The 24751-nt window shown below is 53.9% G+C and overlaps 1 protein-coding gene across 1 annotated transcript; it reads right to left on the bottom strand.

Annotated features, from left to right (window-relative positions):
• Positions 1 to 864: 864 nt before the first annotated feature.
• On the bottom strand, positions 865 to 19792 carry LOC103191024 (tetraspanin-15-like). Its single transcript, XM_042344524.1, has 8 exons — positions 19248 to 19792; positions 18662 to 18847; positions 14514 to 14588; positions 13827 to 13922; positions 9062 to 9178; positions 6539 to 6589; positions 5781 to 5897; positions 865 to 1071 (listed from the first exon to the last, which is right to left on the bottom strand). The coding sequence occupies exons 1-8, from the start codon at positions 19317 to 19319 to the stop codon at positions 871 to 873; spliced, it is 915 nt and encodes a 304-aa protein (XP_042200458.1). The 5' UTR covers positions 19320 to 19792; the 3' UTR covers positions 865 to 870.
• Between the last annotated feature and the right edge of the window lie 4959 nt (positions 19793 to 24751).

The raw sequence follows: 24751 nt of genomic DNA, 5'->3' as shown, positions 1-24751 counted from the left end.
CCCCCGAGCCAGCGAGCAAGTTACCTGTAATATTAATAATAATAATAATCATCCTTGTTTATCGTGTCTGCGTGTGCGAACTGACTATGTTTTGCGGGCAGCCGATTGCGCGCAGCGACGTCCCACAAACCGTCGTGGATTGAGCGACAAAAATCCTTATTATTTTAGCATTATTTTTATTTTATTGTCACGAAATTATGAACCGTGAAAGTGATCCGCCAATCGACTAACGATTGGGTAAACAGAGGCCCAATGTTTCGCTCGGGCCAAGAATCGAACCCGGGTCCTCTCATTTGAGAGGCGAGGGCTCTAACCACTGAGCTACAGGACCGGATGATGTCTGCGCATCCAGTAACCGTCAACAACAACAACAACTAACAGTTATCCGAACCACCCCGAGAGCTCCACAGGCCTTCAGCACCTCCACATGGAGATTTCCCCACCTGGATGGAGCACCCGGTCACTCTCTCTCTCCGCTTTGGGGGTAGGATGGGGGGGGGGGGGGGGGGTCGCAGGGTGGGGGAGGGGGTGAGAAATTGGGGGAGCGGGTGGGGAAGAGGGATTGTCGACCCAGATGCTAACGGTAGAGACAGAGGAACAGACAGCTATAGGTGAGGAGGTGGGGGAGAGGGTTTCAGACCAAACAACAACAAATGACATTTATTTTCAGGGTTGGGACATCTCAAAGTACTCCACAGGGTTCAGAGGTTGTGGTGGTAAGTCCCCATTCCCCCCCCGCACATGTTCCCCCCCACCCCACACACACCCAGCCCACCCCCCACCCTGGAGGACCACCCCAGTAACAATAAGACAGCAAGACCTTCCACCTGCTGTTGGTTGAGTCTCACTGTTGCTCGCCGTGGCTGGGGGTCACCACTCCTCCCCCGAGAGGTAGTCTTTGGCTCCGATGTCCAGCGGCTGGTACCCCCCCTCCCTGGGGAGACACAGACACCAGCCGGCCCCCGACACGTCCACATCCTCAAAGGCCCTCAACGCCCTGAAACCGTCCACCAGGTCCCCGCTCCCTGGCAGGGTCTTCAGGTAACTCCAGGTCAGAACACTTCCCACCAGCTGCCAGAGACGGTGGGGAGAGAGCGAGAGAGAGAAGGGGCGCGGAGGGGGGGTCAGGGAGAAGTGGGGGTGTGGGGAGAGAAGGGGAGCCGGGGAAGAGGGCGGAATTCACACAAAGTCAAGATACAATTTACACAACAACAACAAATGACATTTACACAGCGCCTGTCACGAGGGGAGGACGTCTCGAAACACCCTCCGGAATTCAGGAGCTGTGGGTTCGACCCCCAACCCTTCCCCCCCCCCACACACACCCCGTCCCCCCACACACACCCCAATCGCACACGTCAAGGAATGTTATAGCTCCTGTATTCCAGGCTGCAATCTTTAGCTCGGGGGTGACAGAGTGAGGGGGTGGGGGGGGGGGAGGGAGAGAGAGAGAGAGCCCTTATTGTTGGAGGTGCCCTCCCCCTCCATAAAATTGCTCCCCCTCTCGCCTCCTCTCGGCTGTTTTTCGGGGACATTTCTGAGCTCGAACTGTTTGGCCTCAATAATACAGTGACTGCACTTTACGGCGAGTCTGTCCTGCGAAGCTCGGTGACAAAAGTCGCCGCCTGACTGACACGGAATATTATCATCACTATTAATAACTGAACGTTCCTGCGACTTTACGATGCTCTGATACGGTACATCAGGCCATCGGACACCCTCTCGGATGATGGCCCCATATCCCGCAGATTCAATTACTTTCCAATCAGCAGTAGGACACGGTGTAGCAGCAGTCAGAGCGGCATAACACTGATAACACTCTCTCCGCTTATACACAGCAGATTCACTCTCCCCCACCCCCCCTCCGCCTCCTCCTCTCTCACTCTCCCTCCTTCCGCCCCCCCCCCCCCACCACCTCCCTCCCACCCTCCCTCCCTCCCTCCGCCACTAGCAGACGGAGAGGAGCAGCACGACCCAGTCAACAACAACAACAACTTGTACTTTCCACCGGCCTGACCCGAAGATGGGGAAGGATGGGGGGGGATTAGATAGCGACAGAGGGAGAGAGAGCGACAGAGGTTCGTGGAAGCGATGGTGGAACGTCAGGACAACAGGAGCCCGGAGCCAGCCGTGAGGAGGCAGCGGGATGTGGGTTTGGTGGGGGGGGGGGGGGCGGGCGGTGGGGGGTGAACGGGTGGGAGAGGGAGGGAGGGAGGGAGGTGTCGGGGCGCGAAGGGATATGAAAACGAGTGAGAGGGTCTTGGAATCAAATAAAAATAATAATCCTGGCCTTTGATGCAGCGCCTTATCACGTCTTCGAGGCGTCTCAAAGCGCTTCACGGGATACACTGCGAAGTGAAGTGACTGTGTATTTTGTGGGCGAAATCTGGAGACTCACACACTCACTCACTCACACAATCCTACACACAGACACACACTCTGACACACACACACACACACTGACACACACGCACACGGGCAGTATAAAGATTTCTCCTTTAACGAAAACCCTCTTTCCCGGAACAAATGCTTTGAAGAAATTGCAATTAATACGGAACCCAGGAATCGGCTCAATAATTGAAGACTTTTCATTAGCATTTCACTGTAGGCAGCGCCGGCGCAGCCCAGCGCCACTCACTCACACCCGCCCACAGATCAGACACTGCATCAGTTCGACTGCGTGTGAGGTATGTGCGACTGCGTGTGAGAGTATGTGCGACTGTGTGTGAGAGTATGTGCGACTGTGTGAGAGAGGTGTGACTGTGTGTGAGAGAAGGTGCGACTGTGTGAGAGAGAAGGTGTGACTGTGTGAGAGAAGGTGCGACTGCGTGTGAGAGTATGTGCGACTGCGTGTGAGAGTATGTGCGACTGCGTGTGAGAGTATGTGCGACTGTGTGTGAGAGAAGGTGTGACTGTGTGAGAGTATGTGCGACTGCGTGTGAGAGTATGTGCGACTGCGTGTGAGAGAAGGTGCGACTGTGTGTGAGAGAAGGTGTGACTGTGTGTGAGAGTATGTGCGACTGCGTGTGAGATAGTGCGACTGCGTGTAGAGTAGTGCGACTGCGTGTGAGAGAAGGTGCGACTGTGTGTGAGAGAAGGTGTGACTGTGTGTGAGAGTATGTGCGACTGCGTGTGAGAGTATGTGCGACTGCGTGTGAGAGTATGTGCGACTGCGTGTGAGAGTATGTGTGACTGTGTGTGAGCGTACGTGACTGTATGTGAGTGTGTGTGAGTTTGAACGTGAGACTCTGTGAGTGAGATTGTGTCAGGACTGGTGAGAGCGAGAACGTGACTGTGAGATGGATGGGATGAAGAGAAAAAAAAGACTCGTTATGGGAACTTTGCTCAGTTAATTACATAAATTACAGGATAGAGCGAGAGATACCGAGAGAGGGAGCCAGAGAGGGGAGAGAGAACAAGAGAGAGAGAGAGGAGAGAGCGGAGAGAGAGGAGAGAGTAAGAGAGAGAGTGCGACAGACAGACAGACACACAGACAGAGAGAGCAAGAGAAAGAAAGAGAGAGACGGACAGACAGTAGACAAAGAGACAGACAGCGAGAGGGGGCAATGCTGGCAGAGGGTACTTGTGATGTGAATGGGAAAGTGGCAAAGCAAGAGACGGAGAGAGAGAGAGAGAGAGAGAGAGAGAAGGAGAGAGTGTTTGTGAGGAGAGAAAGTCACTGTAGTTTCCCTGTGATGGGCAGCGAGATGATGGGAGAGAGGTTAATAACAGGGGCCACACAGTCTGCGCTACACTTGGCAACTGGTCAGAGTGTCCGTCAATTGCGTGAGGTCAGGGGGAGAGGGGGAACGAGAGAGAAAGAAGATGGAACGAGAGAGAGGGGGAGAAAGAGAATGAACGAGAGAGGGGGAGAGGGAACGAATGAGAGAGAGAGAGAGAGAGAGAGAGAGAGGGGGGGGGAGGGTGACAAGGGATTAAAACGAGCGAGCGAGAGCAAAGAGTTGGAACGAGAAGAGTGATAGAGCACAAGAGCGAGAGGGAGAGAACAAGAGTGAGTGAGAGAGAGAGGGAGAGAGAGAGAGAGAAAACGAGAGTGAGGGAGAACAAGAGTGACCTCGAAGGAGAGAGATGCTGAGCTCAGGGAGATGTTAGTCAATGGCTGGTTTGAGCCGAGCTTCACCGCATGCGCTCGCTCAGGGAGTTTGTGCACGATTTTGCCCTCGACCACACTCCCCTCTCCCCCTCCCATCATACACGCACTCCAATCACTCTCTCTCTCTCTCTCTCTATATATATATATATATACCAATACTGTAAAGTGTAGTGACTGGGGACACGTCAGCCAGTTTGCACACAGCGACGTCCTCGCGAACAGGGGTGAGCGGGCGATTGATTTCATTGGGGTGGGTGGAGTGGGGGGGGGATGGTGATGGAGAGATAGAGAAGTGGAGATTGTCGGCGAGGAAACTCTCTTCTCTTTTCCACTCGCGCAGCGGGATGGGTGGGGGGGGATGGGTTGGGTGGGGTGGGGAGGGAGATCTTTAAAATCCGCCTAGATGAAGCCTGGACGAAGAGTGAGGGTTAAAGGTCCCCTTTGAAAGATGGCGTCAATGATAATACAGTGCTCTCTGCCCCCGTATCCAGCCCATCGAGCTACCGGGCAAGAGGATGTGAATCTGGTACTACTCAACCTCGAGAGGGTGGGGTTGAGGGAGTGGGGTGAGGCTGGGGTGATGTTGAGCAGTAGTGGGGTGAGGTTGGGGGTGATGGTGAGGAGGGGGTGGGGTGAAGGAGAATGGGGTGAGATTGGCAGGAGTGGGAAGTTGGGGTCAGATCGGGGGGAAGGGGAGGCTGGGGGTGAGATTGGGGGTGGATGGGTAATAGGTGAGGGATGTGGGCGAAGGGCTGTGTTCGGGTGTGGGTAAGGGAGAGTGGGGTGAGATTGGGGGGAGGGGTAGGTTGGGGATAAGACTGGGGGTGAGAGGAGTGGGGTGAAGTTGGATTGAAGTTGAAGTGAGGGTGGAGATGCGGGTGAGGGGCTGGGTGGGGGTAGGTGAGGTGCGGGTGGGGGTAAGGTGAGGGTGTGGGTGTGGGACTGGGTTTGGGTGTCGATGAGGGGGAGTGGGGTGAGGTTGGGGTTGAGGGGCTGGGTGGGTGAGGCTGGGGTCAGGTGAGGGTGAAGAGATTACAGCAGGCATTTCATTACGATCAGAGCAAACGTGGAGCAGTTGAGGTTGGTTTAAGATGCCGCAGGCCAGGAAAAGGATCTCATTAGGGCATCTCTGGTCCCACCTCATTTCAAGGCTGGATGGTCCTGCCTTATCTCGGCCTGGCCCCTGACACCAGAGATCAGTCGCTCGCTCACACCAGCTGAGATGCGATGCGTAAAAATCTCCGCACCTCTGCTCTGGCAATGCTCCCTCTGCCTTTCAGGCGGCCAAGTACGAGGCAGAGCGAGCATTGCCAGAGCGAGTGGTTTGCCCCCACTTTACTGAGCAGAGATGTCAGAGACTCAGCTGCGTCGTTGGAACCTGTTGGCTTTTCCTCCCTTTGATGTCGTGGGATCGTAGGCCGGGTGGGCCAAGCAGGGGGCAAGGGCAGGTTGCGCGGGGCTGGAGGGGTCGAGGGTGGATGGGGAGGGGCTCGTGCCAGGGGAGGTGGGGCTCGGCGCAGGGCTGGGGACAGGGTACGGGGATGGGTGGAGTGGAGTTGGATGGAGGCAGGGACTGGGTGGGGTCTGGGGGCCGGGGGCAGGGCAAAGCTAGGCTGGTGGGGGTGGGGGCGGTGGGGCTGAGGGCAGGACAGGGGGAGGTGATTACCTGGGGGAGGAGCATGGCCACCAGAATGCCCACCATGACGCTGAGATTGTCTTCGAACCACAGCGAAATAGCGTCAACACAGCCTCGAGCGTAGATATAGCCATCGGTCTCCACTCGCTGTCAACAGCAACACACACACCATTAACCTTGATAACACCCACCACCACCACAACAGCACCCGCTACCACCCACAGCAACACACACACCATTAACCTTGATAACACCCACCACCACCACAACAGCACCCGCTACCACCCACAGCATCACCCACAGCATCACCCACAACGCTAGGACGGAGCACTACGATGGGAATGACCGAGCTCCTGACAGAGGAGAGGTTCAGCGACAACAGATGATATTACAGATGGGGGTTAGGATCAAGGAGGGGTAGAGGACAGGGAGGGTGGGGGTAGGAGGGTGACCGAAGGTGCAGTCGAAGAAGAAGAGGGTCTCGAGACTGGCCTTGAAGGAGGCGAGAAGGGAGGGAGGGGGGGGGCGAGGCGAAGGGTCTGTGGGATGGAGTTCCAAAGGGTGGGGCAGAGAGGCTGAAGGTCAGACTGCCGATGGTGTGTCCGAGCAGGTGGGGGATATGGGGGAGCAATCCAATTGGGGCAAGGACTCCAGATGAGTCAGGAGAGAGTCTGAACGTGGACATGGAGTGAGATCCCCTTATCCCCTTCCCCTCCTCCCTCCCCTCTCTCTCCCACACCAACCACACCCCCACCCCCCCCCCCACCCACACGGCCCCAAGCTCTTACCTCCAGCCGGAGCGCCTGATAGCCACACTGAGTGTTGATCACATCGCCCTCCTGACAGAGCACACAACACGGCAGGTATACGCAATTTGCCTTCGCCCACAAACACGCACTCACACTGTACACACGCACTCATTTACGCACACCTACAAAGGTACACACGTACGCACTACACAGACAAACGCACTCACGCACGCACACACAATACACATGCTATCATATACGCGCACATATAAACATACACATTGACACACCTCACAGACATAGGCAATTTGCACGCACACAGACGCACATACGCAGACACGCAGTTCGCTAGCAGAAACCTTGACCCTCTTCCCCCCCCCCCTCCGCGCGCCCCCCACACATCCTACAATCCCCCCTGAGGGTCTGCGTGTGCCCTACAGGCACTGCGTGTGGATAGACCGTTCCCATCACCCTCCTCTCTCAATGACAAGTCACGAGCCTTTCAGTCGGACAGGAAATTGGACGGAGAATTGCTGCGAGATCATCCCAATCTGCTTCACAGCAATCTGTTTATATTCTCCCTCTCGGGAAATCTCTTGCTGTAGATTAGATACTGCTGCGGGTGTCTTATTCCCTCCTGTCTGGCTGTCTGGCTGAATGTCTGGCTGTCTTGCTGACTGTCTGTCTGTCTGACTGTCTGGCTGACAGACAGACAGATAGACTGACTGACTGTCTGACTGACTAGCTGGCTGACTGGCTGGGAGCTCGATCAGACATAAAGATATTAAAAAAACTAATTAAAAATGCAAGAGTTGAACCATTAACCAGTCAATATTTGGGGACAGCTAAAGCATTATTATCGCGAGTCGGAGAATTACAGTCAGGGCTTCAGACAATTAATGTGGAGAGTAATTCAGGTGCTGAGAGAATCCTCACAGGTTATTACAGAGAATAATAAGGGAGGGAGGGAGGGAGGGGTGGGAAGGAGGGAGGCCTTTCACGTCAGGAGGACATTCCAAGGCGCTGGACAGACAGAGTTACGGATCCGAGCTGAGGGTCGGAGTGGGGGAGGTTGAAGGGCAGTGGGGGGGGGAGCAGGGAGATCGAAAGCGCAGTCGAAGAGGAGGGTCTCGGGGTGAGTCTTGAAGGTGATGAGGGAGGGGGCGAGATGGAGTTCCAGAGGGTGGGTGCAGAGTGGCAAAAGGCCCGCCGAGGGATAGTGGGGCGAGCAAGGCGGGGGACGTGAAGCAGGCAGGAGCCCGCTGAGTGGAGGGAGCGAACAGGGTGGTGGGGGGTTAGGAGGTGGCAGAGGTCGGGGGTAGCAAAACCATGGTGGGCTTTGAAGGTGAGGACCAGGATCTTGAACTGTATCCTCTGTGCGACGGGAAGCCGGTGGAGTCGGGCGAGGATGGGGGTGGATAGGGTCGCGGAGCCAACGGGGAGAGCCTCGGCTCAACAAGACGTTCAACTGGAGAAAGTTCGCTCTCGTCCAGGATTGATGTCTGGTGGACATTCTGTCAGGACAGCAGTGGGTCCTGGAGTCAAGGGTGGGGGCAGAGACACACACACACACTCACACACACACACTCACTCACACAGACACACACTCACGTACTCACACAGACACACACACACACACACTGAATTGATTACCATTCCCCCCTCCACTCCTGGCAACGGCTCACATTGCACTGCATCGAGCTCAGTAACTCACGGTGAATTAAATTGCTTTATTGACAGCCCTCTCGGCCTCCGCCCACCCCCCCCCCCCCCCCGTCCCCCCCACCCCCTCTCCTCTCCCCCGTGGTGGCATTCCGCAATCTAACTCATAAATCAGGAGTGAGAAGCAGGAGTCAGGACGCTCATTATTGAAACAGGATTAATTTTTGGCCGAGAGCGCACGGCCTCAGCCGGACAGACAAACTCTCCTCTGGCGCCGCAGTCAGCACTCACCGCAGTCAGTGCTTTCATCAGCAGAACTCGTGCGGCACATCGTCTGAAAGCGTTTCACGCAATCCTACTGTCCAGGTGCAGAGACACTGGGTGTTTGTGGGCAAATAGCAGCTTCCACGTTTGACCCCCTCAGCAACGTCCCCGTCAATAATAATCCTAGCATTTGCCCCTTGTTGTGTCGGGGCTGGCGTGGTGGGGGGGGGGGGGGAGAGGGGGAGCGCTGGGGGTGGGGGGAGCGCTGGGGGTGGGGGGAGCGCTGGGTGGGGGGAGCGCTGGGGTGGGGGAGCGCTGGGGTGGGGGGAGCGCTGGGGGTGGGGGAGCGCTGGGGGTGGGGGGAGCGCTGGGGGTGGGGGAGCGCTGGGGGTGGGGGGAGCGCTGGGGGTGGGGGGAGCGCTGGGGGTGGGGGGAGCGCTGGGGGTGGGGGGAGCGCTGGGGGTGGGGGGAGCGCTGGGGGTGGGGGAGCGCTGGGGGTGGGGGGAGCGCTGGGGGGTGGGGGGAGTGCTGGGTTGGGGGTGGGGGGGGAGCACTGGGCTAGTGGGGAGCACTGGCCTGGGGGGGGAGCGCTGGGCTAGTGAGGAGGGGAAGGGTGGGGGGGCGGGTGTGACTGACCTGCTCCCGCACACAGCATGTGTAAGGCACGCCACATGCAGAGGGACCCGGGGCCTGACATGCGTGGTACTGATTGGCCTCCCAGTCCATGTACTCGTCGCCCCCACAACACGCAAACTGTCGGCAAAAACAGAAACACATAATAAATACCAACAACATGTCTGACAATGGCTACAGCTGCTCCTATTTGCAGGGGTTTGGGGGGGGGGGGGGGGGGGGGGGGGGAGAGAGTGGGGGGAATGGGGATGATTGGGTGGCTCTTTCAAAGATCCAGCACGGGCCCCGATAGCCCGAATGGCCTCCTCCTCTGCTGTAATATTCTATAATTCTATGCTTCTACCTCCGGAAAGCGATCCCAAGCGCTTCGAACGGTTTCCTGTAAAGTGTAGTGACTGTGTGTTTGTGGGTGGCACACGCTCGCTCGCAGCGAGGATCGGTGTTATTCCTGGATGTAACGGGAGCAATCCTGTGGTCGGGAGTCGGGGTCGGCGGCGTGGGGGGGGGGAGGATTGTAGATGCACGTGCGTGTGCACGTGTGTTGAGTTATGTACGTGTATGCAGCAATCACTATGCGTGTGTTGGCGCGTGTGTATCGGGCAGTGTGTGAGGCTCGGAGCCGCGTGTGAGCGTGTGAGCCTGGCGTGCGCTCTGACGCTTGCTGGGAGCACAGTTGAGGGTGTAGTGAGAGCAGCTCAGTCTCTCTGCGGCGACGAGATGAGCTTCACTTAGAAAACCCATTGACATTTCCCCCTCCAGTTCCTTCAAAACCCTCGCCGCGAGCAGAGAGAGAGAGAGAGAGAGAGAGGGACTGAGCCAGTGAATCGCTTCTCTTATTGACCCGCTGTCCTCACACATGGCTGGTCACGCGCGCGCACACACACGCACACCGGCCAGTGTCCGAGCTCAGACTCCCATCTCTGACAACCACCTCCCACCCCAGACGGAGTCTCGACGCTGCTGCGCCGAGGGTTCCTTCTTCAAGGACACGGCGTCCGGCAAAAAAAAAACAACGACGACGACAACTTGCTTTTACACCGCCCCCATCACGCCGGGCAGCGTCTCTCTCTCTCTCTCTCTCTGTCTCTCCGAGAGCTTGACCGCGGTGGAGCCAATTTGCACACAGCAACGTCCCCACAATCAGCTGTGAAATCAATGGTTTTTGAATGGGGGGGGGGGGGGAGGAGTGGGGTGGGTGGGGGGGAACGGAGGGTGAGGGGGAGAGGAGGGGTGGGTTGCGGGGGGTCGGGGGGGTTGGAATTGTCAGCCAGTACACCGACAGACCCCTTCTTGAGCTCTTAATTTCTGCCGACGGCGAAAACTGACGACCAGCAAGGCAACAGCTTCATTTATATAAAGCGCCCATCACAACAACAACAACTTGGATTTATAGAGCGCCCTCCACGCCGGACGGCGTCTCGGAGCGCTTAACCAGGCCGGGAAGCGAGAGGAGGGAGAGAGAGAGAGGGAGAGAGAGAGAGACGAGAGAGCGGAACGAGAGGAAGGAAAGGAGAGGGAGAAAGGGAGAGAGGAGAGGAGAGAGAGGGAAACAGGTCGCACGGTTGGTTGACAGGAATTCAGTGTGAGGATTTTTTGAGCAAGGGGTGGTGGGGGGGTGGTGGGGGGGGCGTTGTGAGCAGCCAGCGGTGGGGGGGGGGGGGGGGGGGGGAAAGGGGGCGAAGACAATGTGTGCGAACGCGATAGACCCAAGGCCAGACCTCACTGCAGCAGGTGAAGGCTTTGTGTGAAAGCTGCCAGTACTCTCTAAGGCTGGTGTGAAATGAAAGGCAGGCGGAGAGAGGGGGAAGGGGGGTGGGGGGGGGGGGGGGGAAGAAGAATGAATGCCTTTGTAATTACACCCTTGGTTTGTAGTCACTCACTCAGCATCGCTCTCTCTCCCCCCCCCCACACACACCACCACCCCCGCCATCCCCTCCAGAAAGGAACGCAGTAGGCAGCAGGTGTCTGGCTTCAGATCATAGCTGAGAAAGTCAAACAGACTGACTGTGTCACTGTCACTGCCGACCCCCCCCCCGCCCACCCCACTGCCCCTCACACACACTGCCTGTCCCCCCCGCAATCACACACCGCCAACCCCCCCCCCCCCGCCCACCCCACTGCCCCTCACACCACTGCCCCTCACACACACTGCCTGTCCCCCCGCAATCACACACCGCCAACCCCCCACCCACCCACGCACACTGCCCCTCACACACACTGCCTGTCCCCCCCGCAATCACACACCGCCAACCCCCCCCCCCGCCCACGCACACTGCCCCTCACACACACTGCCTGTCCCCCCCGCAATCACACACCGCCAACCCCCCCCCCCCGCCCACGCACACTGCCCCTCACACACACTGCCTGTCCCCCCCGCAATCACACACCGCCAACCCCCCACCCGCCCACGCACACTGCCCCTCACACACACTGCCTGTCCCCCCGCAATCACACACCGCCAACCCCCCCCGCCCACCACACTGCCCCTCACACACACTGCCTGTCCCCCCGCAATCACACACCGCCAACCCCCCACCCACCCACCCACTGCCCCTCACACACACTGCCCCTCACACACACTGCCTGTCCCCCCGCAATCACACACCGCCAACCCCCCACCCACACACACTGACCTCACACGCACTCACTGACCCTCACACATATACATTGTCCCCACCCCAACATACACACACACACTCTCATACACACTTACATACACACTCTCACACACACTTTCTCACTCTCATACACACTCACATACACACTCTCACACACAAAGTCATACACACTCTCTCACACACTTTCTCACTCACATACACTCTCTCACACACTCTCATATACACTCTCACACACACACACACTCACTCACATACACTCTCTCACACTCTCATATACACTCTCTCACACACACTCACTCACATACACTCTCTCACACGCACTCTCCTATACGCTCACACACACTCTCTCACACACACACACTCTAATGTACACTCACACACTCTCTCACACACACCACTCTCACGTACACTCACACACACTCTCTCACACACACTCTCATGTACACTCACACACACTCTCTCACACGCGCTCATACATACACACTCACAGACACACACTCACACACTCACACACTCTCACACACTGCTATCCCCATGCGAGTCGGGGAGCTGGAAGCTATTTTCCTGACAATCTTTCCCAGCGCGGGGCTGATGCCGGGGCCATTACTGAGCCACACAAAGAATCCTCAGCCTTTTCTCCTCTTTGCTCTGAGAGTCTGGAGAAAAAATGATGTAAGTGGGAAAAAAAATTAAGACTCCTTCAAACACAGCTGTGGAAGCAGGAGAGGGGAAATCAGATCATATCCACTCACTCTCACCAACCACCCCCCCCCCCCCCCACCCCACCCCTAGAATCAGAGAAACATAGAATATTACAGCACAGAAGGAGGCCATTCGGCCCATTGGGGGCCATTCGGCTCTTTGGAAGAGCTCTCGATCAGTCCCGCTACCCCCCCCCACCCCCCCGTGCTCTCCCCCAAACAACAGCAACAACATTATACGTAAAGAGTGCCTTTCACGTCGGGAGGACGTCCCATGGCGCTGGACAGACAGAGTTACGGAACCGATGGGGGGGGGAGGGGGGGAGAGGGGGGGAAGCAGGGAGGTCAAAAGCACGCTTGAGGAGGAGGGTCTTGAGATGGGTCTTGAAGGAAGTGAGGGAGGGGGCGAGGGAGGAGGCGTGGGAGGGGGCGAGACGGAGGGACTGCGGGATAGAGTTCCACAGGGTGGGGGCAGAGTGGCAGGGACCCTGACCCCCACCCCCCCCCCACCCCCAACCCTTCGTCAGCCTGGACTGCGCGAGTTTAAAGTCCCCAACGTGGAGGGTCTGAACCCGCAGCTTCTGTCTCTGAGGCAAGAGAGGAGCCTCCGAGACAGTGAGTGTAGTGACTGTGTAGTTCTGCGGGCGAAAGCAGAAGCAGATTGGCACAGGGCTGTGTCCCCGCCATCGGCCGCGGAGTGAATGCGGACGGTATGAAGGTTCGCTCAGTGGTTGGTAATATAACATCAATTATTCAGTGTTAAACCCAGAGGGAAGATTTCACACCAGAACGGGAACTGCCAGCAATGAATGAGATTTTCCGAGCATTAAAACTGGCCGATCGGACTGAATAATAAATCACCTTTATTTTACTTTCCCGAGCAAATCTCTCTCTCTCTCTCTCTTCTCTCTCTTTCTCTCGTTCTCTCTCCCTGTCTGTCCGTAAATCCAGCAAAGGCAGAGCCGACACAAACCATGATACCAAACCTCCGCCTTACAGCAAGCATAAACTTATTCAGGAGTCCGCAGCCTGAGGCTGACATTAGCGGACGCGGAGCTGAAATCACACAGATATACACACACACACATGCACACCATATACAAACACACACACACACATATACACACACATACGTACACACACACACATACAAATGCAACCTGCGTACACATACACACACATTCACACAACCCATTACAACCCCTGAGCTCTTCCATTGCATGAACTACACATAGTCCGAGTGCCTCCGTCCCTCCCTCTCTTGCTCCCTCCCTCACTCCCTGACCCGCTTGCTCCCTCCCTCGCTATCTCGCTCTCTCCGTCCCTCCTTCCCTCCCTATCTTCCTCTCTCGCCCCCTCCCTCCCTTGCTCCTTCCCTATCTCCCAGCCCCGTTCCCTCTGCCTACCTCTCTATCTCGCTCCCTTGCTCCCTCAGACAGCAAGACTCACCTTGACCTGGATTTTGTCCAGAATGTTTTTGAAATCCAGATCATCGTAGTAATGTCTGATCCCCTCCTGCACGTTAGCCTTGAATATCCCGAGGACCTGAGACACCAGGAAATCATCTTCATCATCAGCGTGAGGAGAGGAGGAGAGAGGGGGAGAGAGAGAGAGAGAGAGAGAGATAGAGGAGAGAGAGAAACGGAGAGAGAGGAGAGGAATTTTTTTTGCCCAGCTGGGTGTCTGACCCATCACGTCTCAAGACCAAACCCAACTGAGAATTCCACGTATCCCACCTACACGTGGAAATCCCCAAGAGAGGAGAGGAGAGAGAGAGAGAGAGAGAGAGACGGGTGGGGGGTGAGGCTGTGGTGGAGCCGGGTGATGTTGCGGAAGTGGGGGAAGGCAGAGAGGGTCATGGCACGGATGTAGGATAGAAAGGACAGTTGAGGGTCAAACAAGACACCATGGTTCAGCGAGATAGTGTAGACTTGCCCCCACCCCACGACTGTATGAGTTTGGAGGAAGATGCCTGGAAAGTTGTATTTTAATGGGCTCGAGGTGGGGGAGGGGGCTTGAGGGGGCTCGAGGGCCCTTTACTCTCAAACTTCTGCTTTGGATGACCACAGACTCTATTGAGGTCTCGATGAGCTTTGTTTCAAAGGGAGCCTCTCTCGCTCGCTCTCAGGCTCTCACCTTGTTCCTGCAGAGCACGAACACCACGATGAAAGTCAACTGGAGACACAAGACGGTGAAAAGAATCCATTGGAACTGTGGGGAGACAGAGAGAGGGAGCGTGAGAGAGAGAGAGAGAGAGAGAGAGCGACTGAGCAGAGGGTTTCCCTCATCTCACAACCTCCATCCACACCCCAATCAACCCACCCAACATAGTCACTACACTTTACAGCAAATCCCCTCTCGCAGCAGCTCTTTGAGCCCGAGTCGATTAGGCGCTGTGTCAAACGAAAGGATTATCAGCATCATTACTATTTATTACTATTATTTATTATCATCATTACTTTTTTTTTTACACACACCCGAAATCATTCCGCAGAGGAAATTTCTCAGTGTTTTTCAGTGATGGATCAGTCAGACCCATAACACAGCCACGGCCCATAGCAATAGATGTTGCATTTTCTTTATATGTCTGAGCTTCTGAAAACAGCCGCTGAGTGATGGAAAATCAAACCCGGAATAAGGGAGGAAGAGAGGGAGAGAAGGAGGAGGAAGGCAGTGAGTGAGGGAGTAAGTGAGGGAGTGAGTGAATGAGTGAGTGAGGGAGGGAGGGAGAGGGGAGTGAGGGAGTGAGAGAATGAGTGAGGGAGGGAGGAAGGAGGGATAAAAAACGACTTTAAATTTCAAGGATCTACGATTGGAAGGAACGAGGGGAGATGAGAAGGAGAGATAAAGCAGGTTTCAGTCGGATGAACGAGCGGTGACATTTACTGCGCCTTCTCATTACATCCGTTCTCAATCTCATTCACAAGCTCCCGGAATCCTCAGCAAACGCCTTCCCCGCAAATTACATTTGTTTTAATACCCAACTGTCCCAGAGACCACCCCCACCTCCCCACCCCGCACACACACACCTACACAGAGCCAATGTCTCATTCCATCTCCTCACTTCCACCCCATGCCCCCCCCCCCCACCCACACACGCTTGCTCTCTCCCTCAGCTCCTTCCCGGAGACCCTCCAAATTGCCCTTACTCTCGTTCAAGGCACGTCTGAAGACCATCTTCCCCCCAACACCCCTCACACTCCATTTTGGCTCCCATTCTCCTCCCTCCATCCCTCCCTGGTGACCTCCCCCACCTCATGTGAAAGGTGCTTGTAAGGCAGAGAGGGTCAGGGCACGGATGTGTCGTATAAACATTGTGTTGGATAAACTTGGGTCTGTGGGCGGGCGGTGCAGGTGGGGGACAGACGTGGGCTGTCAGACTGACACGCGCACAGGCAAACTGTGGGCCAGTGGGTCCGGGTGTAGCCACAGCCCGAGGGGATCGTTGCGGACAGTAATTAAGAGCCGATTTTCCTCGCCGGGAAATCCACAATCCGATCAGCTCAGAGCCTGACTCAGATAAACGTGAGGCCAGAACCTGCTGCTCCTGGGCAGCCACCTGATGGGATTAAAGCTTGTTTCACATCGCCTTAAACACTGCCAACGACACGGCTTATCGATCATGTGCTCAATGGGGCAGAGCCTCTCGCTCTCTCTCTCTCCGTCTACTGTTAAGCGCTCGAGACCTTGCCCCACGTGTGAAAGGCGCTATATAAATGCAAGCTGTTGTCACCTGTCCAATCCCCAAATAATTGAGTGTGTGTATATATATATATATATTGAGCATTTTTAGCCTCAGGGTTACTCAGTGAGAGTTGGAGGGAAGAGAAGTATATTCTGCAACACGGTTTTGAGATCTGGGTTAAAATTCTCATACGTTTTGCACTGCGCAAGGGGAAAGCAATATATTTTGTACGCAGAGCGTACGTGTGTGTCTGCCTGAGAGGGAAAGACGTATGGGCAAGTTGAAGAGAAAAGAGAGAAGGAGATGTATAGCGCTGCAGGAACCAGCGAGTGAGAGGAGAGAGATCTCTCAGCAGACGCGGAGCTCATCTGCGGAGGTGCAAAAGCCAGGGAGAGTGTTTGAGAATGGGAAGCACAGCAGCTTGCATTTATATAGCAGCGTTCAGGCAGAATGAGGGGTGCTACGCAGAGCAATGTAGTTTGGTGGTTAGAGCATTCACCTCGCAAGCCAGAGGACACGGGTTCGATTCCCGGGCAGGTCGGGGGCGAAACCTTGGGGAAGTTTCCTTACAAAACACACAGACGCACGCCTCCGCTAACCAGCAGTGAGTAGGAACCCAGTTGTTAGTTGATTGGAGGTAATAAACTCTAAAAAAAACAACGTGGTCGCTCAATCAGCCCACGACTGTTTGCGGGGACACGTTTCGCCCACAAAATATACAGTCACTACACTTTGCAATTTATTCTGTGAAGCACTTTGAGACGCCTCGACGATGTGATGAGGTGCTATATCAAATGCGAGGGTTATCATCATTATTATTGCACTTGATGTCCTGCAACACATCCCTCCATTCATTTCACCGCTCTTAGTTCCCCTCACACTTTCATTCTTTCGCCCTCTTTCGCCCTCGTACGATCTCTCGCTCCGTCTTCCCTCTCGCTCTACCTCTCTCTCCCTCTTTCACTCTGTGTTCCCTCTCCATCCCTCTTTCCCTGACTCGCTCTGTAACATAACATGTAGGAGCAGGAGTAGGCAATTCGGCTCTTCGAGACTGCCCCGCCATTCACTCATGGCCGATCTTCTAATCTAACTCCAGCTCTCTTTCATTCTTTCTTGCTCTGTCCCCACCGTCTCTCCATCTGCCTCTCTTTCCCCCTCTTTCTCTCAGTATCTGCCTCTCTCTCCCCCCCCACCCCTTTCTCTCCCACACTCTCTTACCCAATCCTCCCGCCACACGCTGTAACAGTGGATGTCTGGATCACGGTTGCGAGCGTTGGGAGGTTGGCTACGTACCGCGGGGCTATTAACACTGATCCGCAGAGTAAACCTCCAGAGCAGCACTTCACCTGGTTTTATAAATAAGCCATTTGATGCTCAGCTGAAACAACTCAACCTGCCCATTAGCCATGTCACCAGCGGTTTGCCCGAGAGATTCATTCATCTATTTGCTGTCAGAAGTAATCATCAGTGACGCCAACACAGGCTGAGATGGGCAGTTCCACAGTCTCCATGGGAATCACCGTAGCTCAGTAGTTAGAGCCCTCGCCTCGCAAGCCAGAGGACTTGGGTTCGATTCCTGGGCGGAGGTGAAACCTCAGAAAAGTTTCCTTACTTACTCCACACACACACGCGCACACACTCTCACACACACACACACGCACACACGTGTCTGTTTACCAGCAGCGATTAGGAACCTGGTTGTTAGTTGGTTGGTGGATCACTTTCCGGGGAGTAATAATTCCTTCCTTCGGAAAAAAAAAAATTTCCGTGACTAAATCCACGACTGTTTGCGGGACACTGGCTGTGCGCAATTGGCTGCCACGTTCCCCCCACAAAATACTCAGTCACTACACTACGCAATGCATCCTGTGAAGCTCTTTGAGACGACTGTATCAAATTAAGGATTATTGCTGTTGGCATTGATGATAATAATCATCATGGGCCATAATAATCAACAACATCACAATAATCTGGATTCACAACCACATGTAGACAGGACAGTCAGCTGTCACTCGCAGATATTACAGCAAAGTATTAATCAAATAGACGGCACATGCAGTGTTACCGATGTGGCTATTAATCGAGAGGAACCAGAGAAAATCAGGAAATATATCGACTGAATGCAGACGCAATGCAAAACCAACAACTCCTACGTGCATCGGTGCCAGTGAGTAAGACTATGGCCTGACACGATAACTGCTGAACAAAATATTAACCTCAACAACAACAGATGACATTTACACAGTGACTTTCACGTCGAGAGGACACCTCAACTGGGGGTTGGGATCAGGAGGGGCTGGAGGGCGGGGAGGTTGGGTGGGAGGAGGGTGGAGGGGATGGGGAGGTGGAGGGGGGCCAGGGGGGGGAGGCGGAGGGCTTGAGGGAGTGATTGATCGTTGGCCAGGACACCGAGTGACTGTGACAAACTCCTTTCTGTTCTTCTGTCGCTCTGCGCAGTCTTTAATGGCGGGAGTTAACCTCTCATCTCCCAATCAGCCTCGCGCTGGGGTGTCAGCCCGACTGTGTGAGCTCAGGGTCACTGAGTGGGGTTGTGGGTTGGGGTGGGGGGGGGTTTGTCCCCTGTCTCGGCCTGACTCACCACTCTGAGCAGCCGCTTGTTGTCTCTCAGGGCCCCCACCATCCCCACGAACGCCACGGAGAAGATGAGGGACCCCAGGAGGAGTAGGACCACCGCCGGGGCCACGAACAAGCCCCCCAGAGTCTTGTTACGCTGTCTCTCCACCTCGGCGTAGGTGCCCACGCACACAATGGCCAGCCCCACCAGCTGCTCAACACAACAACAACAACAACAACAACCACCACCATCACTACTCGTTTATTTATACGCTGCCCTTCCCACGGGGCTGTGGTTCAGAGTATTTCCCACTCTCTCTCACCCCATCCTCCTCTCCCTTCTGCCCCCTTACTCTCTCCATTTGCTTCTCACTCACTCGCTCGCTCCCTTACCACCTCCCTCACCCACCCCCTCACTTCCTCCCTCCCTCCCTCCCTCCCTCCCTCATCCAGTCCCTCCCTCATCCACCCATCCCTCCCTCCTTCCCTCCCTCCCTCCTCCCTCCCTCTTCCACCCACCCCCTCACCCTCCCTACCTTCTTCACCCTTCACTACCTCCCTCACCCCCTCCCTCACTCCATCACACCCTTCCCTCACTCACTCACACTTACCCAGAACAGTGTGGCCGAGACCACCAGAGTCAGCTTGAGGATGTAATATTGGAGGTTGGCAGCTGAGCCCATCCTCCTGTTGTCTGGGGAGGAAACCGGTGCTTTGCGCTGTGTCCAGTACCCACACTGTGCTCTGTACACCGTACCCCACACACTGGGCACCCCACACCCTATAGTTAGCCTCACACCGTGTACTCCTCACTGCGTACCCCACACATCACGTACCCCTCACCGTGTACCCCACACCATGTACGCCTCACACTGTGTACCCCACACCCTGCTCTTTACACGGTTCGCCCTCACACTGCTGTATACACTGTACCCCACCGCTGTGTATCCCTCACTGTGTACCCCTCACTGTGTACCCCTCACTGTGTACCCTACACACTGCTCTGTTTGATTTTCCTTCTGCAGCCGAGTGAAAATGAAACCAGGTCCCAGACACACATTCCCCACCTCTGCTTATTTACATAAGGTAGTGAGGCCCGGAAATCACATACCTTACGTCATGTTTCCCATCTACCTGGTCAAGCAGGTTTAGCCAATTTCCCAGATCATTGTAGCAAGGGCTAACGCACACCCTCACACACGCCCTCACATACACTCACACGCGCACCCTCACATATACTCACACGCACACCCTCACACTCACGCACACAGCGTCACATCCACACACGTGCCCTCCCTCCCAGGCCCTGCTGTGCTGGATTGATAGTCTGGACTGTAAAGTTAAAGTTAATCGATCGGCTGATCGCTTTCCGGGGATAAAAATCCCTCAAATTAAATTAGTCACTCAATCCACGACTGTTTGTGGGGACGCTGCTGTGTGCAATTGGCTGCCATGTTTCATCCACAAAATAGAGAATCAATTCACTATATCCTGTGAAGGGCTTTGAGACATCTCAACAACGTGATAAGGCGCTGTATCAAATGCAAGGATTATTATTATTGAAGTCCCAGCGCCTTTTTGATGTCCTCCTGACCTGAGAGGCACTATACCAATGTAACTTGTTGTTGTTGTTGTTGTTGTTGATGCTCGTGTGTGTGTGTGTGTTGGGGGGAGTGTGATTGGGTGGGGGGGGAGTGGGGTGGGGGAGTGGGCTGTTACAGAACACACCTGAACCCGCAACCAGAGGCGAGAACGATAGAGAGAGTACAAGCAGCTGAGCCTGGAGGACACAAACATGTACAACGATTACATGAATAAAATATAATCCAACACCTTCGGTAGAGAGAGAGAAAGGCGAGAGCGAGAGCGAGAGCGAGAGAGAGAGAGAGTGCGAGAGAGAGGGAGAGAGAAGGGCAGTCACTTGCTGACGGATGATGAGTGGGAATCAGGAGGCATTGTAATCTCTGAGTGAGTTTCACTGCAGAACATCAAGTCTTTGAATCAATTCGCCGTGTGAAGACCAGACCATTCACTCCGAACAAAAGCTCCACCGACCTCACAACCAAGCGCTGAACAGCAAATCCTTGAGCTAAAGAGGCAGAGCTGTTTGCTATGTTTCTCCCTCCCTCTCTCTCTCTCTCTCCGCTGCATCCTTTATACATCCAGCGACTGAGCTGTGCTCAGTGTTTGCTGCTACCAACGGTCAAGGACCGAGAGATAGAGCCCAGAGAGTGAGACCCACGGAGGGTGGGGGGGGGGTTTAAACACCAGCGCCATTTACGTGGGAGGACGTCCCAAGGTGCTGGACCCGAGCTGGGGGTTGGGAATCAGGAGGGATGGAGGGCGGGGAGGTTGGGGGTAGGAGGGTGACCGAAGGTGCGATGGTTCTTGAAGGAGTTTAGGGACGGAGTGAGGCGGAGGGACTGTGGGATGGAGATCCAGAGTGGATGGGGAGTGGGGGGAGGGAGGTGGCGGGGGGGTGGGGGGGGTGGGGTGGGGTGGGCGGAGAGGCTGAAGAGCCTTTTGAGACGTGTTCCTGACGTGAAAGGCACCGGGGAATATTGTCAGGGAATCCGTGCTCACGTTCCTTCCCATAGAGATCAGCGCACGGCAGAGGATTTAACAACGCCCACAAATTACACCCTCTCGCCAACCCTCACCGCCTCCGCGCCCTCGCCCCCTCCGCACCCTTACCCCCTCGCCCCGTTGCCCACCATCACCCCGATTCCCCACCCCCTGCACTACACTGGGAGCCCGAGCGAAGGACGCTGACGTAAAGGCAAGTCGTTACAGCTTTTGAGAAAGGCTGCGGTGCAGTTTAACGTATTGATTTGATCTTGAAGGGGATTTATCGATCCGCAAGCAATCCAGTGAGTGAGTGCAACACCATCCATCACCGTCTCCCAACTGCAGGAGTGGAGCTGAGGGTCAAACAAAACTGAGCTCAAAGCATCAGCCAATCGTCTATACATCAAAACAACTAGTGGCCGTGATACACTGTACAGTACAGTTATTATTATTATCTTTAATATACAGTTTATACTAAAGATACACTGTATACTAAAGATAATAATATTATTATTATATACTAAAGATACACTCTATACTAAAGATAATAATATTATTATTATATACTAAAGATACACTCTATACTAAAGATAATAATATTATTATTATATACTAAAGATACACTCTATACTAAAGATAATAATATTATTATTATATACTAAAGATACACTCTATACTAAAGATAATAATATTATTATTATATGCTAAAGATACACTGTGTACTCGAGATTAACCGTATACTAATGCTACAATGTATACTACTAATGATAATAATAATAATCCTTGCATTTGATATAGCGCTTTTCACGTCTTATCAACGTCCCAAAGCGCTTCACAGAATAGACAGTAAAGCGAATTGACCGTATATTTGTGGGCGAACGCGGCGGCCGATTGCGCACAGCAATGTCCCACAAACAGTTGTGGATTGAAAATGACCAATTTAATTATTGTTTTTGGTTTTGAGGGATTGTTATTAGGCTCTGTGTGGAGTAAGGAAACTTGCCTGAGGTTTCGCCCTCTGCCTGGAATTGAACTCCGGTCTCTCACTTGCAAAGCGAGTGCTCTAACAACTGAGCTACAGGACTCCCTGATACGACGTATACTAATGCTATACTGTATGCTAATAACACACTGTATAGTGATAACATCTGTATACCAATGATACACTGTACACTGATAACATATGTATACCAATGATACACTGTACACTGATAACATCTGTATACCAATGATACACTGTACACTGATAACATATGTATACCAATGATACACTGTACACTGATAATACACTATATACTAAGACACTGATGACATACTATTGGTATGTGATGTACAAACCCCCTCCATGTTACATGTTGAGACGTCGTGAAGATGCGAAAAGCGCAATATCGAATAAAAGGGATCGTTGTTGTTATTATTATTATTATTATTATTATTATTACTTGGTTTTGTGGTGAACGCAGCAGCCAATTTGCTCGCACAGCGATGTCCCCATAAAAAGCCATGAAATGGCCAATTGTATTTGCGGCCGGAGGATCGTTAGCCAGGACACCCACCGGAAAAAACACTCTCTTCCCTTTTGAAACAAACAGCGCTACGGGAGATTGCTAATGTCCACCTGAATGGGGCACAGAAGGGGAGTGAGCGTTAACGTCTCACCCGAAGGATAGCATCTCCAACACTGCAGTGTCGGCTTAGACTATATGTGTTTCAAGTCCCCCACCTACAGTGTGAATGAATGAGTGAGTGGGGAAACGAGGGAGAGATGGGGCGAGGCGGAAGGGTAGAGGCAAAGTTAGGAGGTGTGGTGACTGACTCAACCATTATGGGCAAACTGTCAAATGGCTCCAGGATAGAGAGATCGGAGATTTGCCACACAGCAGACATGGCCAGAGGAGAATTGTTATCAAGAAATGATCTAAAGAGAGCATTTAGCGCAGACTACTACCATTGGACGGCATCCAAAGCACAGCGCGCCCGCCAAGGCTGGCCAATTAAGGTAGTCGAATGCTTCAACCGATCGCAAAGTAGTTCACTGGGCACCAGCATTTGACTGTCAATGAGCTGAATCACGAAGCTGGAGTAAGTCGGCACTGGGAGCCACAGTCGAGGCGGGAGTTCTGGCGCTTTGCCGGGGGTGCCATTGAGACGTCTCGAAGTGCTTCGCAGAATATACTTTAACTGCGTATTTTGTGGGCCAAACGTGGCAGCCAATTGTGCACAGCCGTGCACCAACCACAAGGAGTTGCGGATTGAGTGACCGCATTTTGCTTGAGGAATAATTACCGCCAACTGACTAACAAGCGGGTTCCTACTGACTGCTTAGTGGTGGGAGCACTCGCCCTCCAACAGAACAAATACATTCCCACAAAGGGAAAAGGCAGGGCATCCAAACCTCCCCGGACGGTTAAGGAAATAAGGAAACAGAAAAAGGAGGTTTATGATAAATGTCAGGTCCAAAACACAGAAGGTAATCAAATTGAATAAAAGGTTAGTAAAAGGTAGGGTGGGTCCAATTAGGGACCAAAGAGGAAATCTTCTTGTGGAGGCGGAGGGCACGGCTGACTTACCGAATGAGGACTTTGCATCTGTCTTCACAAAAGAAGAGGACGCAGCCAATGCCACAGTATCGGAGGAGAGGGGAGAGGGAGAAATTGGATAAGAATAAACCGAGAGGCTTAAAAGGTTGTTGGCGCTCAAGGCAGATAAGTCACCCGGTCCGGTTACTGAGGGAAGTAAGGGTGGAAATAACGGAGGCTCCGGCCACAATCTTTCAATCCTCCTTGGACACCGGAGTGGTGCCAGAGGACTGGAGGGGTTGCAAATGTACGAAGAGGGGCAGGAGGATAAACCTGGGGACTACAGGCCAGTCAGCCTAACGTCAGTAGTGGGGAAACTTCTAGAGATTCTATCAAAAGGCATTTGACAAAGTGCCACATAAGAAACTTGGAAGTAAAATACATGCCAAGTGTATTAAAGGGACAGCGCAGCACGGATACAGAGACAGAAAGCAGAGAGTGGTGGTGAATGGTTGATCTCTGAGTGGAGGAAAGTTTGCAGTGGTATCCCCCAGGGGGTCAGTATTGGGACCACTGCTGTTTTTGATCTAAAATGACCTGGACTTGGGTAGAGTGAGTACAATTTCCAAGTTTGCAGGTGATACTAAGCTAGGAAAAGTAGTAAACGGTGAGGAGGATAGCAGCAGACTGCAAACGGACATAGACAGACTGGTAAAATGGGCCGACACGTGGCAGATGAAGTTTAATGTGGAGAAATGTGAAGCGATGCATTTTGGAAGGAAGAATGAGGAGCGATAATATACGCTGATGATAGAATCTTAAAGTGGGTGAAAGAACAGAGAGACCTGGGGGTTCATATAAGGAAATCTTTGAACTTGGCAGGACAGGCAGATAAACCTGTTTTATAAGCATACGGCTTCAGAATACACACGTCAGGAAGTTATGATGAACCTTTATATAAAACACTGGTGAGGCCTCAGCGAAGAGACGGTGTACAGTTCTGGGCACCACATCTTAGGAAGGATGTC

Source organism: Callorhinchus milii, unplaced genomic scaffold (genome assembly GCF_018977255.1).
Source record: "Callorhinchus milii isolate IMCB2004 unplaced genomic scaffold, IMCB_Cmil_1.0 Scaffold28, whole genome shotgun sequence".
Lineage (NCBI taxonomy): Eukaryota > Metazoa > Chordata > Chondrichthyes > Chimaeriformes > Callorhinchidae > Callorhinchus > Callorhinchus milii.
This window is presented reverse-complemented; position numbering and strand designations above follow the sequence as displayed.

Excerpts from the sequence above, each read along its gene's own strand:
- LOC103191024 (XM_042344524.1), bottom strand. The coding sequence starts at position 19,319 with ATGGGCTCAGCTGCCAACCTCCAATATTACATCCTCAAGCTGACTCTG. Across the intron at positions 14,589-18,661 it reads ACAAGCGGCTGCTCAGAGTG|TTCCAATGGATTCTTTTCAC; the intron begins GTGAGTCAGGCC and ends GTCTCCCCACAG. Across the intron at positions 5,898-6,538 it reads ATCAGGCGCTCCGGCTGGAG|CGAGTGGAGACCGATGGCTA; the intron begins GTAAGAGCTTGG and ends TGCTGTTGACAG.